The sequence below is a fragment of the Corythoichthys intestinalis genome, unplaced genomic scaffold (assembly GCF_030265065.1).
Source record: "Corythoichthys intestinalis isolate RoL2023-P3 unplaced genomic scaffold, ASM3026506v1 HiC_scaffold_23, whole genome shotgun sequence".
NCBI classification, from domain to species: domain Eukaryota; kingdom Metazoa; phylum Chordata; class Actinopteri; order Syngnathiformes; family Syngnathidae; genus Corythoichthys; species Corythoichthys intestinalis.
Window position 1 is genome coordinate 11,178,787 of NW_026651592.1, and position 16,147 is coordinate 11,194,933.

At 39.6% G+C, this 16,147-nt stretch overlaps 1 protein-coding gene across 5 annotated transcripts in view; it reads right to left on the reverse strand.

The window, feature by feature from the left end:
- Nucleotides 1–16,147, reverse strand: part of LOC130911152 (unconventional myosin-VIIa-like) — a 68,958-nt gene that overhangs the window by 37,555 nt on the left and 15,256 nt on the right. For 3 of the 5 annotated variants that reach the window (XM_057828919.1, XM_057828918.1, XM_057828916.1), the window contains 14 exons: nucleotides 16,001–16,122; nucleotides 15,795–15,937; nucleotides 15,615–15,728; nucleotides 15,467–15,535; nucleotides 15,307–15,391; nucleotides 15,141–15,217; nucleotides 9,384–9,503; nucleotides 9,172–9,314; nucleotides 8,896–9,106; nucleotides 6,561–6,696; nucleotides 6,380–6,486; nucleotides 5,834–5,971; nucleotides 2,803–2,961; nucleotides 110–202 (listed from right to left, as the gene is read on the reverse strand). In XM_057828919.1, the coding sequence (XP_057684902.1) occupies nucleotides 110–202; nucleotides 2,803–2,961; nucleotides 5,834–5,971; nucleotides 6,380–6,486; nucleotides 6,561–6,696; nucleotides 8,896–9,106; nucleotides 9,172–9,314; nucleotides 9,384–9,503; nucleotides 15,141–15,217; nucleotides 15,307–15,391; nucleotides 15,467–15,535; nucleotides 15,615–15,728; nucleotides 15,795–15,937; nucleotides 16,001–16,122 (1,717 nt within the window). Of the gene's footprint in view, nucleotides 1–109; nucleotides 203–2,802; nucleotides 2,962–5,833; nucleotides 5,972–6,210; nucleotides 6,265–6,379; nucleotides 6,487–6,560; nucleotides 6,697–8,895; nucleotides 9,107–9,171; nucleotides 9,315–9,383; nucleotides 9,504–15,140; nucleotides 15,218–15,306; nucleotides 15,392–15,466; nucleotides 15,536–15,614; nucleotides 15,729–15,794; nucleotides 15,938–16,000; nucleotides 16,123–16,147 lie in introns of all 5 variants that reach the window. The other 2 variants (XM_057828917.1, XM_057828914.1) reach the window with 1 other exon arrangement.

A 16,147-nucleotide genomic window follows, 5' to 3' on the forward strand; every position in this document is an offset into this window, starting at 1 on the left:
TGTCCAGATAGCTTATTTAAAAACTTCAGTGATTGGTTTTATCCGATAGTCCTCGCAATGGTTGAAATGAAGATTGTTAATGTTAGAATGCGTGATCGTTCCACGTTACCTTGAGGAAAATTTTGGTTTTTCCCATCTGCCAGTCGTCGTCTCGGCCCAGCACGGCTTCAGCGATTCTCTGACAGGTTCCTCTGAGATCCTCCTGGAACACGTGTACACAAATATGCGAGAATGATCTCCACATATCAAAAGCCCCTTTCACATACGCCCAGTGGCGGACTTGGCAATATTGGGGCCTAAGGCGAACATATCCAGGGGCCCTCTTCATGGGTCAGGGGTTAAAAAGGTGAGAAGGGTGTGGAGGTAATGTGTTGTGGTACACTAGGGCTGTCCTAAACTACAAATTTTCTCCTGATTGGTCAGCCGACTAGTTTTACGATTAATCGACTAATCTAATCATTTTCTTTTTTTCACTAATTTTATAAATTTTTGTTGACGCTTATTAATTCACAAAACTATTTTGGAACACTTAAATTCTTTATTAAAGTACAAACAATCATGTAAATAACAATAATTAATCACAAATAAACAATGAGGTTAAATGCTGATAGCATTTACTAGTGCAAAAGAATGGAAAGTAAACAGATTCAGAACACTGACTTTGTCTTTCCAACATTATTCAAAACAATTCTTAAAAACATTTCTAGCAATATTATTATAGTATACTACTATATATAATAGTAGTATAATAATTATAATAATTATTCATTGCCAATCATATTTGTCATGAAGAGTGTCATTTGAAAGCTATTCTTAGTGTAGAATCTGTATTATGTAGTATTTATTAAACATATTATAATATTAATTCTGAAGTATGTGGGATTAACTCCAGAAATCATTATCTATATGAAGAACATGACATGCTTTTGCTGTTAACCAGCTGTTGAGTGTTATTGTATGACTGATTGGAACTGTACTACATTGTTTCGCCACACGGTGTGCTGTCATGTATTTTATGTTCGGTGTGAAGAAGAAGAAAGTTAAAAGAGGCATTAGAGGCCTGTTCTCAACTTCTCCCTCACTGCTCTTTGGCTCTCATGGAAAGCACGTTCGCTCATGTGTTCGAAATAAACGATAGCCGACATGCAAAGTAGCAAGTGAGCTGTAAAAATAGCGAGCTTACTGGTGTGAAAACAGCGGAGGGGCTAAGTGAAGCTAACGAACAGCTAAGCAATGCTAAACCGCGCTAAATGAAGCTAAGCGACTGATACTCAGTCCTTTGTCGTGGAACAGTCCATTGTAGTGCGTGTGTGGGGGGAGAGATAATATAAATGCAGCATTCAAATGGCTGTATTTTTTTTGTTTTGTTAGTTGTTTGTTTGGTATGCTGACATAATTATACATGACGAATAGTTGGGGGTGGTGCTGGCTCCGGTGGCCGAAGCCGTTGCTCGCTGGGGCAAGGGCAGCTGGTTGGGGGCCCTCTATTGGTTGGGGGCCTAAGGCGATCGTCTACTTCGCCTGAATAGTAGATCCGCCTATGCATACGCCTAGGCGATCGTCTACTTCTCTTGAATAGTAGATCCGCCTATGCATACGCCTAAACACTGTATACGTCCCAGGAATTAAACGAGCAGCCCTTGTATGTGAAAGCAATATCCCAGGTCGACTGACACGGAGATTACACGGACATTTCACGGGTCGCGTTTTAGTGTAATGTCCGGGACTTTCCCGGGACAAGGCGTATGTGAAATCAAGCGTTAAATTCCCGGGTCACAGCACGATGGCTGATGACAGAAATATCACGGCGCGGCGATCGTCACTTCCTATTTCTTCGTAGTAAGACGAAAAGCGGTAAACAAACATCACACATATCAACATAGCAACCTGGAAGTAGCTAAATTAAACCGAAAACATAATGAAATCAAATTGCTACTGGATCGTAGAGCTGAGGAAGACAGCCCATCGTCCATCTTTGTAAATGTGCGGTTTATTTTGTTGCTGATGTTAGGGTCTGCAATTGCGGAAACAAGGTTGTACCTCAAAGCAGAAAACAACGGAGGGATCTATTCAATGGTTTATTAAACAGTAGGTTGACGGGGATCAATAATACTAGTACTAACCTAAGGTAGGCAGAGAGCTGATTAGATAACAAAACAAATACACTCAACTACCAGCACAACGTAGGGGATTTTAAAACAAGGCCGGCAGATGAACAAGCTAGCAAATGCACGTAATTCGAGAGTACGAGGTGTGAAATGGCGCCCAGCAAGTTAATATCTCGGCACCCTTCTCTTGGATTGCCTGGGTTTAAATACAGTTTTGATGACCTTGAATTGGCTGCAGGTACGACGTCGGGAATGCTCTCACAACCAGCTCTGTAACAAAACACGATTTGACAAACATTATGACAGTCAATGCCGACCAAAAATGACATATGGCTCGACCCTTTATGGCGCAGTGCGTCCCAGCCTGGTCAGAGAGTTGGGAGCGGATCGCGTCAGGGCGCGGCGCGTTTCAAACCGGTTACATCTACATGCGTGAAAGCAACGATGCGAGTAAATCCTGCATCACTTTACAAGGGAATTTACCGGGATGTCTGTGAAAAGGGCTTTAGTGACAAGTAACTAAGTATTTTTTTCAGTTTCAGGTATCAGTAGATCAATTGATCAGTATCAGTGAAAATGAATTTTCTCCAGCGACTTTTTTGCTTATCTGCTGTTTCTCGTGCAGTTGCTCTACTGTATCTTGCATCCGATCCATATGAACTGACAATTTCTCCGTCACTTCTCAGTATGCTACCTGCTTGTAGGCGGGTTTGACTCCAGGCATGAGCACACGGTAGCGGTCCACAAACTCCACAAAGGTGTAACGGATAGGATAGCCTGCGCGACGGATGCGAATGGTCTCCATCATTCCAGAGTACCTCAGCTGGCGCACGCACAGATCCCGGTCAAACAGCTACATCAAACACAAATATCATGTCATCCAAAAAAGAATGACACGAGGGCAACATACTGTATATTAATTACTTGTAACTGTTACTTCTTACATGAACAAGTTAGTTGCTACGTGAATAATCAGAGATTACAGCTACAGTGGAATGAAAAAGTATCTGAACCTTTTGAAATTAGTCACATTTCTGCATTAAATCACCATCAAAGGTGATCTGATCTTTGTCAAAATCACACAAATGAAAAAATCTCAATGGGGTTCAAGTCTGGACTTTGACTTGGCCACTCCACAACGTGTATTTTGTTCTTCTGAAACAATGCTGAAGTTGATTTACATCTGTGTTTTGGATTGCATTGTCTTGTTCCAGCATCCATCCTCTTTTTAGCTTCAACTGTCTGACAGACGGCCTAAGGTTTTCCTGCAAAACATCCTGATAAACTTTAGAATTCCTTCTTCCATTAATTATTGCAAGTTGTCCAGGCTCTGAGGCAGCAAAACAGCCCCAAATCATGATGCTCCCTCCAACATGCTTCACGGTGGGGATGAGGTGTTGATGTTGGTGAGCTGTTCCATTTTTCCTCCACACATGACCTCGTGTGTTACTCCCACAATTCAACTTTGGTTTCATCAGTCCACAAAATATTTTGCCAAAACCTCCCTGCAATGTCCAAGTGCCTTTTTGCGAACATCCAACGACCAACAATGGTTTTTTTTAGACAGCAGTGGCTTCCTCCGTGGAGTCCTCCCATGAACACCATTCTTGGCTATAGTTTTACATATAGTTGATATGTGCACATAGATATTGGACTGTGCCAGTTATTTCTGTAAGTCTTTAGCAGACACTCAAGGGTTCTTTTTTTACCTTTCTGATTATTCTGCGCTGAACTCTTAGCGTCATCTTTGGTGGACGGCCACTTCTTGGTAGAGAAGCAACAGTGCCAAACTCTCTCCAATTGTAAACAAATTCTTTGACTGTCGATCCAGACTTCCATTCAGAGTTTTAGAGATGGTTTTGTATCCTTTCCCAGCTTTATACAAATTGACAATCCTATATCGCAGGTCTTCAGACAGCTCTTTTGACCGAGCCATGATGCACATCAGACAATGCTTTTCATCAATACGGATCTGACCAGGTGTGTTGTTTATAGTGGGCAGAGCAGCTTTAAACCACTCATCCGTGATTGGGCACGCAGAAATTGGTTTCAATTGCTGTTTAAGTCTCCTTAGGCAGAGGTTTCACTTACTTTTTTCCCCCACTTCTGTCACTGTTTGCATGCTATATTAAAATATGAAAACCTATGAATATTTGGGTGGTTTTAGTTAACCTTTTAACACCTAAGCCTATTTTGGCCGAATTTGCATGCATTTGATGTTGCCTTTATATTTCAAAGAAAAAAATGTTTACAATGGCCAAGTTGGGTCCCTTTTTTCAGGACACCTTGAACTTCATGTCTAAACTGTTGTTTTCTTCACTGACTAATTATAATCCACATTTTGGACCCAAAGAGACAAAAAAAATCCCAAAATATTTTTTTTTTCAAAATTTGTAATGTTGATGTCCCATTGACAACCAAACATGCTTGACCAACCGTTTTGAAGCTTGATAATATTTATTCAACTTGTTAGGATAAACATTCAATAAAAAAATAAGATTGAATAGTTTTATATTTGACAATACAACAGAAACAGCAGGTATGGTCATAGGCGTTTTTGGCCTTTACACATACAATGGTCAAAACAGGTTATATACAGTGCAAAATAGTGAGAAAAAGATTAAATATATCATCTAACACACAAAGGGTTTGGAAGTTGTTTTTTTTTTAAATTAGCTGTTGTACCCATCACCTTATCAAAAGTATATACGTACATGCAATCAAGCTTCTTGAACACACATCTAAATAAAATTGAAACGATTATAGTGAAGAAAAAATATATATAACATTGAAAAAAAGTATTTTAAAAAATATTGACAAGTACTTCAGTTCAATTCAAATTTTTCAGGCATGCGACTGAATAAGGTTTTTTTGCGCACTCAATAAAGCTTCTTCTTGAACAGGTCACTGAGCTGCGTCTCACACAACGTCACACAGCCTACTCTTTCGCCGTTTGCGCGCTGCTGTCACTTCTACTCGCCGAGACGCCGACTCATCCCAAGAAAACAACGACAAATACGGCTCATCTTCTTCCTTGAGTTAATGAAATAATGCATTAGCTTGCGCTAAATGTAGTTTTAGATTCATTCTGCACGTTTCAAAGTCGCTCGCTCAAATCAACCGGCCGTTGCTTGCTTTGTATACCTGCCTTTCAATAGTTGGCGCCTCGCTCGGAAATTTATTAAAAATGATCACATTCGGTTAGTCCTTCTTGACATTACAATGGCTCTTGGGATATGTAGTCTTTTGTGCTGCTTTCGGATTTTAAAAAGGACAAGAAATTATGGAAATATGGAGATGGATACATGGTCCGTGCAGCGTTTGAATGCATATTTATGAGTGCAATAAAACTCAAATGACTTTATCACCCGTTTTTCTTGGCCGATTGACTTCAAATAAAAACCGGTGTGGACATCAACTTCCGCACTTTCAAACGAGCCCAACCAGCGGGACGTGGGTGACGTAATTACAGCGTGACAAAGCTTCAAAGACGATATGCGTAAACGAGTTGCTGCCGACACGTTCGGTGTTAAAGGGTTAAAGCAGACACTGTTTTTGCATCTGTGTGATTTTGACAAAGATCAGATCACATTTGATGGTCATTTTATGCAGAAATGTGAGAAATTCCAAAAGGTTCAGATACTTTTTCATACCACTGTAGCTAGCTAGTAGAACATACGTTGTTTAAAAAGAACAAAAATCACATAAGGAGACTAGGGACTCACCATGGGTTTCTTGTACTCATTGGGTTTGATGCAGCGTACAAAAAAAGGTTGACAGACGCTCAACGTTCTCATGAGCAACTCCAGAGATTTTTTGAACTGACTGCTGAGAGTGGGAGAACGCTTCCTGGTCTCTGCCCCCTACAAACACATACACATACACACACAAAGTTAGTCGTTTTTGTCCTTCCTGCGCTTCTTCCTCTTTGTGGCAAAGTTTAAAAAAAAAAAAAAAAAAAAAAAAAGTTGTCCAGTCAGATAAGTCCAGGAATAGGAAGAGTCAGGGTGATTTTGTTGGTTATGAAAAACTGATTGTTTATGTGTAGATTTAGTTGAAGAACTGTTACATGCAGTCGGAGCTCATGTTTTGAACTTTTTACCTTTGGGAGAGGACTGGATGGAAGATGTAGAATAGGAGCAAAACCACACAGAAACTGTAAGGAAACCCCAAAAACATCATGCACACACACAGGTACACATGCAGGAGAGGTGAAAGTTACATAAGATTCACGTTTTCTTATTAGCCTAATCACTTATTTTATGTGTTACCATAGCAACATCAGCCTGGAAAATCTGCTTGACAAACTTGTTCTTGGAGGAGTGAACCAGCTGGATGATGTCGCCATATAACGTGTCCCGATTCTTCTCCAGGAAGCCTGGGAGACACCTCCATGTAATTACAGAGTTATGTTGTACTGTATGTTGTAGTGTGTGCGTAGTGGGTTGCTACCTCTTGTTTCATAGTAGACTACCCCGGCAAAGTGTTGGATGCCGAACTGAGTCTCGTGGTTGTTCTTGGGCGGAATGTAGTTGCTGTTCACTTTGTGTTGGAAGTTGAGTTTGTTCAGCATGGTGCTGTCTGTGCCCTGGAACATACGTAGCTTTGATTTAGGAAAACCCTACTGGTGGGGTTTTGAATTGCATTGGAGTGGCAGTTTGATAACATTTCAAGAAGTAGATATTTAAAGACTAACAATGGAATGCAGGCAATCCAGCAATATTCAAAGGGTATACTCTTGATCCTTTGTGAAGAACGACTAGAATGACTGCAGCTTAGCAGCTTAGCTTATTTGAGATCCAATTGTAATACAGTGATGCCTTGGTACTTTGCGCTTCAAACTTCGCGCCCTCAGTCCATCACTGATTTTTTTCAATTACAAATTAAATAAATAAATTGCAGTATTTTAAAGAGCTGCACTCAAAAAATGGGGTGTTGAACTGACATAAAAAAATTATGGAAAGAATTTGCACCTGATAATATTGCTTTCCTTCAGCATTTAGCAAATGTGTCCTTTTAACATAAAGCACACATGTCTAGCCAACATTAGCCACTCATGTTGCGCGAACATAACACAGTCTTGTTGAGCCAACATAAGGCACTCATGTTCACCCCAAAATACATGTTGAACCGACATTAAAGAAATACATAATTTGCACCTAATTAAATTGCTTTCCTTCAGTATTTAGCAATTGTGTTCTTTTAACACAAAGCACACATGTTGAGCCAACATAAGGCACAACTAGGGCTGTCAAATTTATCGCGTTAACGGGTGGTAATCATTTATTTTTAATAATCATGTTTAAATATTTAACGCATGCACGGAACGACCCACTCACACATTGCTGCAAACAGACTAAAATGGCGCCGTTCTACGCATATACAGAGCTAAGAGGCAGTGACAAGTGAGTGGAGTGGATACAGGCATTCATTTGGACCGTGCTTTTATTGCCTAAAGCTTTGATATGTCTTCCACAACAATTATAACTATTGAGGCAAGCAACGTGGGGAAGCACGACAGGAGTTAATCTTATTCTTAATACCCTGCATTGTACACAACACAGAGACGATATAGTATTTGCAGCCACTACACACAGTCATGGTTTCCTCACTTCCCATCATGCATTTGGGCAGAACAGTTAGTTAAAAAAAAAAAAAAAAAAAACGACTTTAAAAAATTATTCACTCTCATATTTTAAACTTTTAAACAAATTACGTCACGATGAAGAAAATAGTGTCTGTAACTTTTTTTAAATTTAATTTTATCTTTATTTTATCAGGCAGTCTCATTGAGATTAATATCTCTTTTACAAGAGAGGCCTGTGCACAGAGAAACATTCACAAATATCAAACAACACAAAATACACTAACGGAAAATGTTACAATAATCAGTAAAAACATCAGACAAAAGAGATTTAAAATCACCAAGATGAATGAATGACTGTACTGCAGTTTAAGAGTAGTTTGCAATTCGTTCCATTTAAGAGGAGAATAGTAGCTAAAGCCAGTTCTGAATATAGTATAAAAAAGAACATCTCGACCACTCCTTGATGTCTGTGATTTCTGCATCACGACCCTTGTTATATGACCATGTTTCACCCATAAAATCCCCCCAAAAATCCAGCTGTGGCCATTTACAGCTGTGTCTTGACACTCGGTGATACATGCGACATGGAGTTTTTGGATCGAAACAAGATAAGTCCGGGATAATATCTCGTGAAGTCATGGCGTCTGTAATTCTGCTCTCACGTGCTCTCACCTTCCAGATAGGGTTTTGTTGTTTAAAAAAAATTTTTTTTAAAAAAATCCCCTCCTGCTCAAAATTTTTCTTCCCCCAGAAAATTGAGATTTTAAGCTTTCCAATGATGTATCACACATGCATATCGGACAATTTTGAAATTTGGCCAAATTGGGGCTCTCAGAGCGGAACTTCAAGTCACCTGAGTGTTTTCCGCCATATGTATATGTATATATATATATATATATTTTTTTTTTTTTTAAATGAACTCACATACCTTAACTCTTTGGCTGCCATTGATGGCAATAATCGTCCAATCCATTTTAACTGGAAGGGGTTGGAAGCAATCAAATGAATGCTTCTAGCCCCTCCAAGTTGAAATCGACGTTCATTGCCGTCAGTCAGTGTTTTCAATATCAATTTCCTTCTCTACTGACTACCACCACTCAGGCTGTCACCTGGGCTGTCCCTGAAAGGGTTAATGTCCCCTAATGGTTTTCCTTGTCACATTAACACATTGGTCAGGCGAAGTTGGGTGTCATCGCGTACCTTGGGGAATCGACTCTCCTCGTCGATGAGCGAGATGATGTTCATGGGCTTGATGGCAATCATATCGAGGGCGTCTTGGTTGTCGGTGAACTCAATGTGCTGCCAGTTGATGTTCTCTAGGTTGTACTCCTCTTGCTCAAGTTTGAACACGTGACGCACAAAGAACTGCTGCAGGTTCTCGTTTGCGAAATTGATGCACAATTGCTCAAAACTGCCGGCACAAACAAGGGCACTTAATGCCGTCACATGCGTGGCTGTATTGTTTGTGTGTTTTACCTGTTGACTGTGAAGTTCTCAAAGCCAAAGATGTCCAGCAGTCCTATTGAGCGTCTGACAACTTTGCTGTGTGAGGATGTAGGCTTGTAGATGGCAGCATTGATCTTCTCGACGATCCAAACGAACAGACGGCCGTAAATACCCTACGCACGCACACAAAAAGCTTCAGTCACTTAAGTATGGAAGGCTTGTGCTTTGGTGCGGCGTTCAACCTTGACGAAGGCGTCGCGGACGTCAAGCGCTTGTTCCATGCTGAGTGGCGTGGAAACGGTTTCTCCTCTTGTGATCAACGTTCTGCTCGTTAGACAGTTCATCAAGTCTTTGCCGTCCACCTGCGCGCACACGCGTAAACACAAATTATTACTTGCCAACTAAAAGCTAACATTTTGTGATCCGTGCAACGTTATGTCTAACAAGTCTCCAATTGATTAATCAATCAAGACAGAAAATCAAAACTTCTTGGGTGTCAAAATCGCCACTTGTAGTACATTTTGAAGGTGTCGTACATTTTAGCCGGACACCGTTTTTTTCCCCCTACTCTCGTCTCTTTTCATCCCGTCTTTCCTGTTCGTTTTGCTCTAGCTGCTCATAATGTTCCTCTAAGGTTCACATTGACAGGATTGAACAGACGTCATGTTTATGTCAGTAGAGAAATAGACTTCATAATGGTATTGATTGGGACAGATCGGTCATGCACTGCGCCTTGCATTCAAATAGGGGGCCGCCCACATCAAGAAGAGCTGTTGACAAACACATGCACACAGCAATCTAACGCCAGATTTCTGCTGAAAAAGTACGACAGCTGTACCGCATACAAACAGGAAGGATTGTCTCAGAAGTGATTTGTTCGAGGATTCAAGGTAATTATTATATTTTTTGTACCATGTATACATTTTGAAACGTTGTGCAAAAAACCATTAAGCCATGACCTGCCAACGTTGTGAAAAATTCGCCGCTACTGCATTGGCATCATAGTTCGCAACATTTACGTACAATAAATGCTAACTGAACGGTTTTTTTTTTGGTTTTTTTTTGCTTTTAACCAACAATCTTAATTTTAATTAATTTTAATTTAATTAATTTTATCATTAAATTAAATTAATTTATTTTAAATTAATTTTAATTTAATTTAATTTGAATTTGAATCAACAATCGGTTTTAAGTCAATATCTATAAAGAATTTGGGGATTTAAGCATTTATTCACAAGAATTTTCACCGGAAAAGCTCTGTTTACGTAAGACGACGCTAACTGCATTTACTAACAGACTAGCATTGTACTTCGATATATTTACGTAAAATAAATGCTAACTGCACGTTTTTTTTTTTTGCTTTTAACCAAGAATCGAGACTGTTTTACGTCCATATCCATAAGCGGATTTTATGTGTCCGAAAAGTTTCATAGCATGTGATTGACTTTCCGATAGATATACATAAAAGTTGAAAAGCAATAAAACTGCAACAAAAATGAATGACATGAACAAAAAAAAAAATTCTTATAATGGTTCAAAATTATTTTTCGAGCACCCTAGACCAGGGGTCCCCAACCTATTCCACTAAGGCACACTGTGGGTGCAGGATTTCATTCTTACCAAACAAGATGACAACACTTTTTCCCCAATCTGGTGTTTTACAAGTGCAATCAGTTGATTGCAGTCAGGTGTGGCTTGTTTTAGCAGAAGCCTCATTGGTTCAACTGTCTCTGCTGGATCGGCTGGAACAAAAACCAGGACCCACAGTGTGCCTTGAGGACTGGGTTGAAAACCCCTGCCCTAGACGGTCATTTGCTATGCATATAATTTTCAACAAAAAAAAAGTTGGAAAAAAAATATTTTAAAAAATGATTTTTTTTTCTTTGATCGAAATTTTTTTTTTTGATTGAAGCAACTTTTTTTAGTGATTGAAAGATTTAGACATAAATGTCCTAATCATAACATGGCCCAAACACAAAAAGGATTGCTTCAATCAAAAAAAACTTTTTCAATGAAAAATTAAGTGTTCAAATGCAAATTTTTCAATCTCAAATATTTTTTCGCATTCAAAAACTTTTTCTATGATTGAAATTTTTCTTTTTTTGATTTTGTTTTTTGGAAATATAAAATCTATATTTTTATTTATTTTTTGATTGACTAATAAAGACAAAAATGCCCTAGCCAAAATGTGGCCCAAAAACGAATCAACATTACTTCAATCAAAAAAGTTGCTTCAATTAAAAATAATAATAATAATAAATCAATCAATAGATAAAAAAATAAAAAAAAGCTTTCACATGCATTTTTTTATAGTTTCAAATTTATTTCTGCATTCAAACACTTTTTTTTTTAAATTGAGGCGACATTTTTTTGGTTGAAAATATATATTTTGATTGAAGCAACTTTTTTATTTTTTTTTTAAGCAACTTTTTTTTTTTGATTGAATAATAAAGACACAAATCTACCTCCATATGGCTCCGCCCAGGGGATACAATTTTTGACTGGGGTAACTAAATTGGCACGACACCGGCGGGCGTACCATATTCAATGGATGACGATCTAGGCGAAAAGTATTGCCTAAGCAGCCTGATTTAGAATTCCCCTGAAGAATGATGGAAAAAATCGCTCATTGTCAACTTATTATTATAAATATTCTTGTTAGTTAATTTTATTGCTGACACCACGTTTCAAGGTCATCAACATGTTGTGCCCCCCCTGCCCCAAAAGTCAAACTCCGCCTATGTCCATATCTGTAAAGAATTCAGGAATTTAAGAATTTATTCACAAGAACTTTCAACGAAAAAAGCTCTTTGTCTGTGATTCCACTTGGTCAGCTTTGACGGCCTCGCCAACAATGCAGGCCCCCTGTTTATCGGCCCCGCGCCCCGTGTCCCGTCAATACATCATGAAGTCTATGCTAGAGTCATACTGTGGAAGCCTAGCAGCGTATCCATGTGATGTCACCGCCCTACGACGTCAACAACATTGGTGACCTATTAGTTAAGCAAACTTTACAAATTGTATAAAAACGAAAACATCATGAGATGTTTCCATATCAATTTATTGTAACTCATAATAACATTTATCTTTTAAGAACACAAGTCTTTCTATCCATGGATCCCTTTAAGAATGTTAATACCTTAAAAACTAATGAAAATAATCTGATTTTTTTCCCCAAGCGGCCCTCAAAGAAAAAAGTTCGGACACCGCTGGATTAAGGTGACTGACTATGTTCTGACTAGGAGTGGGAACCTCTTGGTACCTCACGATACGATACGATACGATTTGCGATACAAAGCTCACGATAACAATGATCTGACGATTTTGCGATACAACGATTTTCGATACATTGGTCAGGAAATCATTCCAGGATATTCCACAAAAAAACTAATAAACCGAAAACAAGCTTCTGCTGTGAATTGGAATGAATTTATCACTAGTAGACGTCCAATCCATTTGAACATCCCTCCCAGTTCAAACGGATTGAACGTCTATGGCCGTCAGTGGCAGCCAATGCCAGGCAAAGAGTAATTTTGGGCCATTTAAGGTCATTTACCTGTTGATTTTCAGTTACTTCCTGTTGATTTTGGGGTATTTTATGAGTCACTTGCTGTTTATTTTGCGTTACAAAGCAGGAAGTGACCTGGGAATTCACCCAAATGAATAGGCCAGGGGTTTTCAACCCAGTCCTCAAGGCACACTGTGGGTCCTGGTTTTTGTTCCAGCCGATCCAGCAGAGACAGTTGAACCAATGAGGCTTCTGCTAAAACAAGCCACACCTGACTGCAATCAACTGATTGCACTTGTAAAACACCAGATTGGGGAAAAAGTGTTGTCATCTTGTTTGGTAAGAATGAAATCCTGCACCCACAGTGTGCCTTAGTGGAATAGGTTGGGAACCCCTGGAATAGGCAATGACTCAAACTCAACAGGACCTGTAAATGCCCCGAAAATCGAACCGAATGACTGTGAATGCTCTGGTTTTGAATAAACGAACGTTCCCAGTCTAAATGGATTGGGCGTTGAGTACTGTCAATGGCAGCCTTTTTTTTTGTTTTTGTTTTTTATTTGACACCTTTTTAAAACGATATCTCGATTCTTGACAGGGGCCTATCGATAACCTTTTGGGATACAAAGTAGAAATGTCCCGATCCGATATTTGGATCGGATCGGACGCCAATATGGGCAAAAAAATGCGTATCGGATCTGCCGACACGGAAAAATTCCGATCCAGACTTCCGATCCAGTTTTTTTAAAAGTCCGGTATTTACATAATCCATTCCAGTTTTTGCTTCGGTTTCCCTAAAATCCGGTCCGTATTTTACGGCACACCTTCAACACATTACATTATCGTCTCCCAATTTACCGAGAGACTTTATCGGTAAAAATGTCAGCTGTGTGGGATCATTTCACCTTAAAGGACGACAAAGACAAAGAGGCAGAGTGCAACATATGCCACAATAAAGTCAAGCGTGGTGGTAAAGCTGTAAGAAGTTTTAATACAACCAACTTAATCAAGCATTTAGCGAAATACCACCACAAACAATGTAAGGCGTATGTTAAGAAAACCGAAGACAAAAAGAAAGGTCCTCCGCAACTAACACTAGCAGAATCTTTTGCTATGCGTGACAAACTGGCACTCGACAGTCCCAAAGCCCAGGGAATAACAAGAGTCATTGCCGAAGAATTCATTCTGGATGACGAGCCATTATCTCTTGTGAGTAAAGACGCACCATCCAACACTTAGAACCACGGTACACCATGCCCAGCCGTCATTACATCCTTGAGCGATTCGGCCGTAGAAGATTCGAGAATTATTCACAAACATCCAAATTCCGATTATTGAAATATGTGGAGTAAAGCGGAACTAATACACAGCGCGGTCTTCGGGACGCAATGAGAAACGGACCGCATTGTGTCCCGAGAGTAAACATCATGCTTGTCATAGACCCGGGTAATGCCAATGCTCAACTCACGGCTTTAGCTCAACTCATGCCGCTGGATAAAAAACACAAGAATACCTGACTGCTGCTGATAGCCGCTATAAACTACGTCAACATCGTTTTACTGTAGATAATAGATATCATATGTATATAGAACTAGATGCAAAATGATAGACTCGACGGCGTTGGCAACATTGAAGTATGGAAAACTACATGCGTTAGTAAACGGCCGCCATCTTAAAGCAGGAGACTTTCCTAGTAGGCTGTTGTGAACCTTCCAAGCGAACCTAATTAGCTTTTTATCTAAAATACTCCTAAATCGGCAAAATCTTGACTTGAATCTATCTTCAAAGCAGTTTTAAAACTTTCACATGTTAAAAGTAGACAGAGGGGAATTTATGGAATAACGGGAGCAATTTTAACAACTTTAACAGTTGATTCGCAAAATTAAATTAATTGAATGTAGTTTAAAGCTGCTGATACAGAATGGGGACTTGAGTATTTTATTTACCGTTTTAAAATGTTAACTTGATACTGAAATAGTCGTTTATTTAAACCTGAGAGGCTTTTTATACAGTTATTGTAACTAATGCACGAAACATTAAAATCATCTAATAGCTTGGGGGGGTGGATTTTCCACTGAGGTTGTTTGTGTGTTTTGCTTTTTAAAGACAGTTTACAATATTATTTGCACGTTTTACTGACTGACTATGCCATTTCTGTTTGTTATTTATAATGTTTTGTGTTTGTCACTGAATAAACAGGTCAGTTTCTTGTTACCAACCGTTGTGTGTTATTCAAACTCACCTAATTCAGCTGGCTAGTTGTTATTAAGAGTTCTAAAACTCTTTTCAACATGAGTCTGACAACTAAGTAAGGAGGCTAAATAACTTTAACACATGCTCAGATAGGCTGGTATCGGCCAGTATCGGTATCGGATCGGAAGTGCAAAACAATATCGGTATCGGATCGGAAGTACAAAAACCTGGACAACCCTAATACAAAGTCTCACGATATATCACCATTTCCATATTTTGTCACACCCCTAGTTCTGACCTCTAGCAGCGTTGACGTGGTAGAAAGATGCGGGCTGCGTACGACCTCACAGGCATCCAAGTTGTCATATGTTCGTGCTGCAGGTCCATAAATTTTCCATATGAAGAGAAAAAACTTTTTTAAAAAGTGTTCAAATATGCTTTGATAGAACAGAGCCTGTAAAGACCTTCATAGCGCAGATTGCCCATGTGTAAAATGGATGCCAACAGTTTGGAAATCTCCCAGTTCTCTTTATCAGTGAACATCAGAACCTGAAGAAACATTGGCAAAAAAGAAGTTAGATTGTAAGGGAAACGGAAGGGGAGTCAGGTGTAATCCTATGTTACCTTCATGGCGGAGCGTATGTTGGAGTATTCCTTCATGTCGTCACGCCCGTCACAAACGGTACACTTTCCCTGTACACGCATTTGTACTGATCAGTGTAATATCAATCAAATCAAATCATAATGAGGCTGATATAACAGATGGACTGACGATGGTGAGGTATGTGTAGTCTGTTGCCTTGCTGAGGCCCAGCTTCTTCTTGTCTTCTGCCGTCATGCCCTTTAACATACAGTAAAAAATGTGGTAGTTCCTCTCATCCTGAGCCTGCACACAAAAACACAATTTGAATGATCATATCTAGATTTATGTGTCAGTGTTTGAGTTACGTACCTGTCGACAGACTCGCGACTTCTCCAGCAGGTATTGTTCAATCTTAGCCCCCTCGATGGCTCCTCTCTTGTTGAAGTGGATGTCGATGTATTTGCCGAAGCGGGACGAGTTGTCGTTGCGGATGGTCTTTGCATTTCCAAAGGCTGCGGGGAAAACAAGTAAGCTAGATTGACGTATTACTCAGTTCTCACTCCCTACAGACTGACCTTCCAGAATGGGGTTGGCCTCCAGAACCTGCTGCTCAATCCATGAGTGTTGACCGCTGATCGCTGCCAGGAACTGCAAGATCAGTTTGGTGCTTTCGGTCTTTCCCGCTCCAGACTCTCCACTAATTGGGTCGGGATACAGAGGAG